We start from the raw sequence: 11,855 nt of genomic DNA on the forward strand, positions 1-11,855 counted from the left end.
AAATACGCAGACAATCGATAGAAAGACACATTCCTCCCTCCTGTCTGTTATTGTAACCTTACAAAAGCTCTGCCCTTGTACACTTCTTTTTTTCTGAAGACTTAATGTGTCACTCAATCCATTTGAATTCCACGGCACAACTGCAAACATTTCATTTCATGGCATTTGGCATTGAAAAATCTGTAAGTTTTAGATTTGTATGGTTATTGGTTAGATCATTTTTATTCCCTCTATGTACAATATTTGCTCTCTAGATATTTTACCTCAATTAAAATCCTTCTGCAAAGGTTAAGGTTGTCATCACTATTGAAGGTTTTCTCAAGTATACTAATGCAACAATATCCCCTGTAGCTTCATTGCAATCTATTTATTGCAAGACTTCTAATTTTTAACCTCAACAGTGGTGCCAAACATTCATCTCAAGCAAATCAGCCTTTTATGGTGAAAAGGTGTCCTAAACTCTTTTACATCCATCCATTTTTGCTTAGTACAGTTAGACACTTAGTACAGTTACACTTAGTACAGTCCTAGTTTGTTCTGATGTTTGTAACTTCACAGCCATAGGTGGCCTTGTGAAAGCATGTGCTTGTCTCTCCCAGCCCAGGCGCTCACAGCTTGGAAGAGGGCTGGCTCACACAAACTTCTGTGTTTTAGCTGCTACAGACAGTCGCCCAAGCTGGTCGCCGATTCCAACATGTTGAGCCACTACCCTTCGGCACAGCCAAATGTTTCTGCAGCTGCCCTTTTGTCCCCATTCCTTAAGTAAACAAAGGACAGATACAAATTAATGACCTAAATTCAGAGCAAAACACTCAGCCCCATCTGAGAGCAAATTGTCTTCTTCAAGCAGATGTTCAGGAACAGTGTAGGAAGCAATAATGTTACAGGTTCATTATTTTTCATTACACTTTTAAAACAATACATAGTTACTTAGGGCCATTAATGAATAGGGGTTATATTTTTGTATTTCTAATTACTATTATGGGGAATTGAGTGTCAGCGTGACGTCATTGCTCCTGTCTAAGGAGTGACATTCAATTAGTTAAATAATGAAAAGGGGGCAAATGTGATCATCAAATCAAATTTTATTTGTCACATGCGCCAAGTACAACAGGTTATCATGAAATGCTTACTTACAAGCCCTTAACCAATAATGCAGTTCAAGAATTAGTTAAGAAAACATTTACCAAATAAACTAAAGTCAAACATAATAAAAAATAACACAAAGATGCTATATACAGGGGGCACCAAGTCGATGTGTGGGGTAATACTATATGGACAAGTGAAAATAGTTCAATAATTTTACAAATAAAGGTGTAATGAATAGTTAAACCATTTAGGAAGAATGTTATGCCTTATAGAGAGAGATATAGTTCTCTTTATAGTTAACATGAATAATTTAAAGAGTTACAAACACTTACATGTTTCTTAAACAATATCATGCCTGTGAAAACAGAAGAAAATCTTCTAGTAATTAGGAGATGAGGGTGTTAGTCTTGGTGGGGGTGGGGGGGCTTACAGCATATGACCATCTGTAGCGATGCCCTAATGAATAACACTCACGTACTTCAAAGTGGTCAGTCTTTAATGCATCTGTAAGGCCAGGTTTGCAGAGCAGCAAGACATTAGATAAAGCTGATTTGTTTCTTGGAAAACTGTACTTGAGGAGCTTTGGCAGGAGGCTGTATGTGTTGAGGGGGGTGGTTCTCGACAAGCTGCTGCACTTTTTCTCAGGTCCAGCCCACGCCTTACCCAGTGCAACAGCTAGATATATCAGCACCACACACACACGCACTGGCCATGCAGGGCACCACACTGTGCCCAACCTGGGCCCAATCTAGATCCACAGCCTCCCCACCCACCCACACACCCACCCACACAACATGGCATAGAAAAAGAAATGATGCCAACGGTTCTCTTACTTTCATTGCTGAAAAATATAGTATATAGAAATGCATTGTACAGAATCAGCCACTATAGATACTGTTATGAAGAGCAATGCTAGAAATGTTGAATAACTCATGTGTAGGTATATCTTAGATAACCCATTACATGATACACTTAGGGTTGTGTGTAATTGTAACATTTGATTGAGCTTGTATCTAATACATATAGGCAGGCCTCTGGATTCTAGTCTGTTATAACACAGACTAAATGGGAGAAGAGAAATCTATTTCTACAGATTACATCTTCCTTGTGTTCAAATATGACTGTGGCTCTAAGCTATATTAATAAGCATTTAAGTAATCTTCCAAATGTGCTGTAGTTTTGTGCCTGATAATGCAACACCGACTGAATGGTACCCATGTTATTTACTCGGTGACAAATTAAATACACAAATTCACATTGGAATTGAGTTAAGGTTCTTATAATTTATTGCAGTTTGCACACAATTTGAAAATTTCAACAACAGCACACCAAAAAAGTACAAAACTAAACAGCCGTAGAATTTACTCCCCTTGAGAACATAAAACATACTATGATTGTCAAAGCTAAAATGTCTAAATCCAGAAAAAGAACAATGTCAAAAACAAACTCTCGCAGGGAAGCAAATATATTTGAATCAAAATCTGCTTCTTTTTCAGACAGTGATTGTCCTTTTCAACAGATGTATTTCTATTCACCCTCATCTCTTCGTATATCGTCTTCTACATTGGTTTTTCCTCACTGGACCTTTCCTGTTTTCAAGTAACCAAAGTTGGATTGATGATAAATGGAGATGCTTATCAGGTCATTTCACAGCTTGCTTTCTTCTATTTTAAAAATGTCAAACAGTCCAGTTACAAACTTACAGTGTTAACAACGTGGAGAAAAAAAGCTGTTTACAGTAGTTTAAGGCGGTCAAGTACAATAAGAAAAGCCATCAATAATTGTAAATAAGTCTTCAAATAGAGTTAATCCACATGTGATATTTTCCATGATATATTTGTGGTTGCAAACAGATCAATTACCACTGTGCAAAATGCCATGACACTCTGTGCAGTTGGCAAGGAGCACCCATGTCACCAGCTGATGCTGCCACCACCACATCCACTGAAGAGCAAACCAAACCCCCGGGCCAGTGTGGGCATGCCAGTATCTCCCCACAAGTGCGGACATTCATAGCTCTACTTACTATCATCTGAGTTTGGGTATAGTTAAGGTTTTGCTTTTGTTTGACAGTTCTCAAGAATGGGCATTTACTTGATTCCATGATCTTTCTACACAAAAATATTTTGAGTGCAGATTTTTTCCCCAGAATGTTCATTCATTAAAAACAAAAAAAAAGTTCTAAATAAAATATTAAAATAAAGAACAGTTCAATTTTAATTTAAAAAATTATAAATTATAATTTAAAGTTAATTCAATAATTTCACCTCTTGAATGTAATAGTATCCATGTTTTCTTGAATCTATAATTTAACTATAATTTTCATAAAGGCATCTTTTTAGCATAAATCTCAGTTAAATAAGCTTTAAAAGGTGCAGTCAAGCATGCCAATTCTCCCCCTTCAAAAGTAAAGATTGCGCTTTCAGTACAAAACACGCACGCGTGCGTACATACAGTACGTACATAGGAGCATCCAAACAGATACACACAGACATACAAATTAGGAGCGTGATGTTAAGCATAGTGCTGCTCTCCGATTCTTCAGCTTTGTTTTGAAACAGAATAAACCTTCATGAGTACTCAGATATGAGCAGGTGAGTCTCTCTGATAGAAAAGTGTGACACATTTTCATTGGCCACACAGAAACAAATGAAAATATAAATAAATCAATTACCCACAATGCTTACTTGATGTCAATGAGAGAGCAGAAAATACCAAAGAAGAACGTTAACTGGATAGATACAGCAGTTGGGAACCTTAACTCCCTGACCACCATGCAGCAGAGTAGACGGTGACAAAGTGCTGTGTGGACGGGAGGCAAACACACTAGTGGAGATCTTCTGTAGATTAGTTTGTTAGTTAGGTCACTGCTGGCATTCTGCCCACACTGCCCACCTCTGTCTGTCTGACGACAAGCTTCACCTCACATACCGTTACACAAAATCAAACCCAAGACCAGTGCATTGACAAAAAAAATCTTCACAGCCCAGCAGAACATTTTAAAGGAGTCCTAACGGACTCTCAAAAGGAGCAGAGAAAAGAAATAAACTACTTAAGAATATAATTAGTTAATTTAAAATACACTCCTCAAATGCAAAAAAAAAACTACAACAAAAGGTCAAGAAATCATATTCATGCATTTTCCATAGCTGTAAAATTCACTTTTTTTAACAGACTGCACCCTTGGAGTATTCACATAGTCTGTTCTATATTTGTTCAATTACAGTGTACAGTAATACAGCAATTCACATTTCAAATATACAGGTTGGACTTCATGCAATAACAGATCCCATTTTCCAAAAATAAATCCATATAATCACTACAGAAACCGATAGAATACAGCCAACTTAAATTAAATTCTGTTCAACAAAGGATGTTTTAAAGCTGCAGATAGAGATTTAAGAAATTCTAAAATAATCATTTATAAAGGGTTTTAGAAAATACTTCAATTAATGTGAAAAATGAAGCTGTACATTGCATGAGTGCCATTTGTCTTTCATCAGTCAAGTTTCCTATCACAAGTCAAAATGTACAAGAGCTTAAGGAACAGAAGCTTGTAGCTATATTTAAATCAGACCTCTTTGCAGAGTAAAACAATTTAAACGCACACACATTCATACAGATTAAATTTGAAAATGAAATTAGAGTAGTGCACTATACACACGTATGCATACACACATGTATGTGTACTGGTATATATTCATGATCACAGTACCCGTTTAGTGTATTCTAATAGTCTAACTTCAGTGTGTATTACCTGAACACTTCATATGGTTGTCATTGAAGGTGTGCCTTAGATTAAGGAGTGTATAGACGTGTATATACACAAGAAATCTAAAAATAACTAAACACTGGCTACTGATACCAGCGGCCATGTTTACATACATTTTTTTAAACAAAATCGGAACAAATAAAATAGAATAAAACAAAGGACTGGAACAGAAAACAGTAGTAACATGTTCATGTGCTATTAAAGTGCCATTTAACAAGATTTTGCAATGTTACGTACAAGAAACATGACTGATTCAGACCCCTCTCCCACCCATACCCTGCTCCAACTCCCCTTACCTCTCTGCCCAACCTTCACTGACACCTGTCTCATTTAGCTTAAAAACAAAGTCCTGATCATTTCAGCAGGCTTCACTTCCACAGTTCTTGAGAACTATCCTCTATGGCCCAGTCCCTGTGGAGGTTGGGGAGGTTGAGGCCTTCGCTCTTGACAGAGAGCGAGTTGACCAGTTCGCAGTGGAACTTGCGGATGTGGCGGTACAGGTCCCCGGACTGGGTGAAGCGCCGCTCGCACCACTTGCAGGCGTGCGGCTTCTCTCGGGTGTGCACCACAGCGTGCCGGCTCAGGTTGTGGGAGTACTGGAAGCTCTTACCGCACGTGGTGCACGTGTACGGCTTCTCCCCGGAGTGAGTCCGCTCGTGGCGCTTCAGGGTGTACATGCAGGAGAACGTCTTGCCGCAGATGGAGCAGGTGGGCACATTGACATCGCTGGCGGGCTTGGCGCGCACGCCTTCCTGCTCGCGAAAGTGTGTGCTGAGGTGGATCTGGAGGATGTGCGGACTGGGAAACACCTTGTTGCACAGGGGGCACATGAAGATCTGAGTGTGAGGAGCGTTCAGCATGTTGGACACGTAGGGCAGCAGGGCGCTATCGATGCTGGCCGCCTCGACCTGGGCCCGCTCACTCTCTCCCCCCAGCATGTCATCATCGCTGACCTTGTCGTCACGCTCCAGCTCGCTGGCCAGGGAGGCATCACGCAGGGCCGAGAGGTGGGCCTCCAGGCCCAGGCGTCTGTGAGCATGGCTGCCGACCCCGTGGTGGTTCAGTCCTCCGTTGGTTCTGGGAGGGGTTGCTTTGGGCCCGCTGTGGTCCATCTCATAGTCGCCACTCACCAGGCCCTCATCATCTGAGCCTGTGTTCTTCTCCTGCTTCACCTGGACCAGGGTGCCCTGCAGGCTGTCGGGCGTCACCCGGCCACAGAAATAGGGGTTGTTGGACAAGGCCTCGCTGGGCCCTGTCAGGCTGGACTTCACAGACAAGTCCAGGACACAGTCTGCATCTGCCGACACTCTGCGAGAGCTGCGGGAGCTTCGGGAGCCACGGGAGCCCAGGGATCTCCGGGACAGGGAGCCAGTAGAGCTGCTGGGGCTGCCGGCAGGGGACTGCAGTTTGGGGGGACTGACATGGGTGTCAGCCTCCGTTGGACTGGTGGCGGTGGCTGGGGTGCCCGGGCGGTCAGAGGGCAGCCTCATCCACAGGTTACTGGGGTCCTGCTTGGCCTCCAGGTCCTCATCGTCACTGGGCAGTAGGTCGGCCGTTGCGGGGTGGCCCGTGCTGCCCTCAGAGAAGCTCTCTACTTTGTCAGAGCAGCTGGAGGCATCTTCCTCCTTCTTGGTGCTGTCTGCCTCCGCAGTGGCTTTGTACTTCAGCTTCTTCTTGCAGACCTTGACTATGTCGTACATATGTAGGAAACTGGCTGCAGCCAGCACGTCCTCCACGGGCAGGGCTTTGAACTGGAGCTTCCCCTCGTACATGAACTCCAGCAGGAGAGCGAACGCCGGGGCTGTAACAATGTCGCTGTTCAGATGAACAATGTCCCTTTTGTCCAGCTGGTCCTTGTAAAAGAGATGGAAGTACATGCTGCATGAAGCCAGCACTGCTCGATGGGCTCGGAACTGGGCATCGCCGACCAGCACAGTGGAATCACAAAGGAAACCCTGATGCCTCTGCTCACTCAGACACTGTAGCAAATGTCTGCTGTGGTCTGGGAACTCCATGCTGTCTTCATAACCTAGAACAGACAGAAGATGTTAGAGGCACATTATTTTAGAACAGCTACTGTTTGTTTCAGCTTGGAGACAACCTGTCTGGATCCACTCATATCTTACTCTCTCACCTCATGCACACACAATTGCACTCACTCGCATTAAAAAGGAACAGATTAAAACAAGTTAGCCTACACATGAAATCCTTGGCATTTTAAACTATATCTACAAAACTAAATGTCTCAAATATCACCAGAGACATTTTCCTTTTAAAGTCTAACATGTTTTACCATCAATAAATTCAAACTTTCAGACACAAACACCAAATAAAAAACTGATAAAGTCTAATTGCGCCTTAAACCTAAATGTTTCCAGATTATATTTGGGAGAGGTGTTGCTCTAGACTGCGATCTATGGCCGTTCCACATGATCACAGAGAGGCTTCAACAGCTGAGCTCCTCCTGGTCACACAGATGCCCGCCTGCCTGCTAACTGAACTGCTTCCACGCTTTTACTCTCTCAGCTCCTAGTGTGGTTATTTTTAATAACCCACTTTGGACTGGCCTGGCCAGCCTCTTTAGGTAACAGGCTTTCAGGTACACAAACAGTCCTCACATACACAAGCTACCTATTCCAGAGGCCTAAGTACACTGAGAATGACGACTGTAGACACGGAATTTAAGGGTTGGTAAATTACAAAAGGGCATTTATTATTAACTCCCACTGTTCGTTAGATCCAATTTTAAAAAAGGAGAATCCTATTCATAAAATATATTTTATTAATATTTCTCTGATGTTTTTCTAAATAAACTTTCATAATAGCAGATTCAGAAATTTGAATGAGATCCGCCACCTGTTAACCAAATAGCTTTTTCTTGTCTGAAATAATACATGAGCCTGAACATCAACCAAAGCAGTTAAATAAACCCATTTCAATGTGAGTGAACAAGTGTGCGATCCCCCTCATTGGAGCGGAGTTCAGATTTTCTTTAATGAGAGGCTTACAGGGACAAGGATGTCCAACCCCCACCACCCCACGCTCCCCCTCCCCAAATCTTTCAAGAAACTGCACATCCTTCTCAAAGAGACCAGCACTGAAGATTTAGAATACAATCACTCTAAGTGCCCCGAAGTCTACATCAATCCTAATCCTTAAAATGTCTAAAAATAAAGATAGCAGGACAACTCACAAGGTAGCAGCGATCAAATTAGGGGTCTGCGAGGACAGAGAGGGACGGACAAGGAGGCTTACAAACATCTGATCCAGCTGACTGGGGCCATATGGCAGCTGCTGCCCAGATAAAGAGATTAAGACTAGAAGGAGTGCGATTACAGCTGTCTAGCCAATTCAGGCAGCTCAAATCTGCAAGTTCTAAATTAGTCACCACCAACAGAAAAAATGAACACAAGCCTGGGAAAGAGGACATTGGGCTTTCAAGTAATTTCACAGCCATTTAGATTTAAGACATTGACTTATTCTTAGTAAAAATGACCATATTGATTTTTTTTAAACATTTTTTTTACATGGTTCTGGGATGTTTATCCAGAATAACTTTGAGGAAAAATATCAAACATGTTGATAGTAGCAGAAAGTAATAGTGTGTTGACCAGACAATAAAAACATGTTAAATTGCTTTTTTAGTTCACACAAATTAAGAAATATATTTTGGTTGAAACAAATAACAATTTCCCCAAAAACGGATAATAATTTCAATATACATTCAACAATCAAAGGACCAACAATCAACCCCAAGCCCAACCTGCTCACAACAAACCAGAGGAAAACTATACCCACAAACAAATGGATCAGTTCAAATCTCACTTGGAAACCTCTTCCTGACAACAAAAACACCAGGCTCCTGCTTAGCTACAGTACACAACTACTGTACACATACAAATATTTCACTTCCCTTTCCATAGAGCTCTGACTAAAAGTAGCCAGACACTGGGAAAAGCCAGAGCTTCCCGTACAAAACAAAACCATCCCAGTGCCCCGGACCCTTTCCCATAGACAGTACCTGCAGTATGCATCAACTTGATTAAGTCCGCTGTAGTAGAAAAGCTGGGCCGGCTGCAGCTCTTTTGCAGAATCAATGAGGGGGTAGGAGAGAAAAAAAGCTAACTGTGAGAGACAGATGCAAAGTGGAGGAGATGTTGGAGGGGAATGAGATACCTCCTCCTGCACACAGATCCGCACACACACTAACTCCCAGTCTGTGCGTTAGAATAAAAGACTGGGGGATGGCAGCCTGTCAGCTGCTCTGACATCATGTTCAGATGGAAATGCTACCTCCAGCTGTGCTCCTTTTACAGCCATATGCTACTCCTCTACACTCTTGCCACCAGCCTCTCCTTTATACAACTTTGTTTCTTTTTCTCTCCTCTCTCAAAAAAAGGAGGTAAATGTAGTGAGGTGCTTGTGTGGAAAACTAGCCAACTTCCCCCTACCTCTTTACTCTAAAGTAAAGGAGAACTTTAGAAAATAGGTCTGTGTGAAATCCAACACTTTTTCTAACCTAGTTTCCCAGACTAGTTTCCTGCTCAGTGAATTTAAATACCATCAAGTTTTTTTGCTGCCTGCTCAACTTCCAGTAACCATAAACAAAGGCCAGCACAGCACATTTGCAACTGACAGACCCACGCAGCTGATATTGTTTTCGACTTCTTTACGGTTCACTGCCCTCACCATTACCATCATTCATTTCCCTAACCCTTCATACAATTGACAGAAAAAAATGAAAAAGTAACAATGGGACAATAGTATAGACCTCATGAGTGAGATTCTAAACAAAAGCTACACTATTCCTTGTTGGGCCGGCTAAAACTGACTACAGCCTCGGCTTTCTTTGGTGAAAGTATTTCACTCTTCCGTGTGAATTTTTCAGGTGGTCTTTTTATTCCACAAGGAATTTATTTATTTCTCTGCTATGCGAGTGGATCACAACAACGCATCTATATACAGTCAATTATTATTCATATCAAACAATAACAGTAGGCTATATAACATATTCACATGATTGTGTAGGCTTTATAGATATGAACTTAATATCTATATATTCAAGATATTCAACATGTTCCTGTTGACATAAGGGTATTAAAATCCACACATTTATTATTACTATTTACAAGATCAAAACCTTTAGGAATCAATTGCTATACATGCTGAGTGTAGCCTATACTTAAGAAAGAGGAGGAGAAACACGAATATATAGGCTACAAGAACAAATGTCTGGCCAGATACCTTATTATGTTATTCATACATAACCTTCAAAGTTTCAACGACTCTGCATGCAAAATTGTAAAATTAGAGTTGCAACTACATTACATTACATTTAAGTCATTTAGCAGACGCTCTTAGGCTACGATATTACCGATTCCGGATATGATAACTTTTCACAGAACATATTCCTTTCACAGAAAATGGTAGAATGCATCATTAAATAGCCCTAGTGAACGTTGGTAACAATGTTGCAACATTAATATTACAACTTGCAACACACACACACACACACACACACACACACACACACACACACACACACACACACACACACACACACACACACACACACACACACACACACACACACACACACACACACACACACACACACATCACTCTTGTCTAGACTATCCAATGATACATCATTCATTCATTTCAGCATAGCATTTTCATTAGGCTATTTTACCATTGCCTTTTATCGTAATAGCTGTCTACAAAAAATATCCAAAGCTAAGAAACAACTGTCAGAAATTAGCCATTACTTCTATAAACTTCATGAAACCGGACATGACACGTTACTCTCGATACGAGCAACTATCTGATCAATGCGTCTGTCAAGCTCTGTAGACAACTTAGTCCTCGAGGGTGACTACAGGCTGGCTACCAACATGTATCTGTGCTGCTGGTTACAGAATGTAAGACCGTCGCCAGCAACACAACAGAACATTCGCAAGACTACAATATCTCGCGCGCACACACACACACACTGACCCAAGCAATCAAGCTAGCTAGCCATGGTGGCAGAAAGTAAACGTTCGATCAGTATTATTGCAGTTCTGTAGCAGGCCCCGATGCTATGCAGACCATGGCACTACAGGGTCTCGAAGGAGCTAATATAGCAACTATTATATGAACGCAACACACGCTACAAAGGATTGTTACTTTTTCCCCTTCCATTCTTTAACCCCCTTTCATCACCCTTAATCGGACTCTGGTATTAAAGGCACTTACAGACAACAAGCTCCAATGTCTTCCTGCTTCCTTCGTCAAATCCTCTTGGGGTTGAAAAATAACTAGATTGACTTTCAACAAATTTCCATAACAACCTGCAGTGGCAAAAAAGACGGAGCAAGCGAGCGGAGAGAGAAGGGCTGCGGCAGCCAGATGTTTCCGAGCTGTTGCTACTCAACTCCAGCTACGGGAGAGGCGTCTGACTGGCAGCACAAAAGCCAATAGTGCTCGTGATAAGAAAAATGAAGGCAAATTGGAAGCAGCCGCTGAAGGGGGAAGAGGGAGGGATATCTTCTCGGCGTAGGTTGACACCAGGCAACAGTGAGAAGGCAGAAAAAAGGCTAAGCGAACTGGTTCCCCGAACAGACTGGCGCAGAGCACAGAGTGAGCGCAAGGTGTCGTGGGTACTGTAGTCAGGCTTCGACTAGTGGAGCGTGGAACAGGTGCATTACGTTATTCATATTCTTGAAAGAAAAACTTTTGTCACCGGTAACACAATTAGGACTGCAACGAAAAGGTCTGCGAATATAAGGCAGTTGACGCGTATAATGACAGCGTTGTGGAAGCATGCAAAGTAAATCAAGGTATCAAAATCAATTGTTCATTAATTTATTTGAATAAAGTGATTTTCTTTCTAGGCTATTATTTCAGACTATAGTAATGTTTCTATCGCCATGGTGTAGCCTATAGGTTTTGCAAGAATAGTAACTTAGTTAGTCAATGCATACATAACGTCATGATGAATATGGTAGCCTGC

General features: G+C 41.7%; 1 protein-coding gene across 5 annotated transcripts; it reads right to left on the minus strand.

Moving 5' to 3' along the window:
* Window positions 1–2,352: 2,352 nt before the first annotated feature.
* zbtb18 (zinc finger and BTB domain containing 18) lies at window positions 2,353–11,427 on the minus strand. Of its 5 annotated transcripts, none has more exons than XM_046357307.1 (2): window positions 11,099–11,427; window positions 2,353–6,890 (listed from the first exon to the last, which is right to left on the minus strand). In XM_046357307.1, exon 2 carries the CDS (start codon window positions 6,874–6,876, stop codon window positions 5,230–5,232), a length of 1,647 nt encoding a protein of 548 aa, XP_046213263.1. In that variant the 5' UTR covers window positions 6,877–6,890; window positions 11,099–11,427; the 3' UTR covers window positions 2,353–5,229. The 5 variants fall into 5 exon arrangements, with proteins under 5 accessions (XP_046213263.1, XP_046213262.1, XP_046213264.1 ...); XM_046357306.1 differs by lacking the exon at window positions 11,099–11,427 and adding an exon at window positions 8,883–9,182; XM_046357308.1 differs by lacking the exon at window positions 11,099–11,427 and adding an exon at window positions 8,055–8,841.
* Window positions 11,428–11,855: the final 428 nt, after the last annotated feature.

This window comes from Oncorhynchus gorbuscha, linkage group LG07, assembly GCF_021184085.1.
Source record: "Oncorhynchus gorbuscha isolate QuinsamMale2020 ecotype Even-year linkage group LG07, OgorEven_v1.0, whole genome shotgun sequence".
NCBI classification, from domain to species: Eukaryota; Metazoa; Chordata; class Actinopteri; order Salmoniformes; family Salmonidae; genus Oncorhynchus; species Oncorhynchus gorbuscha.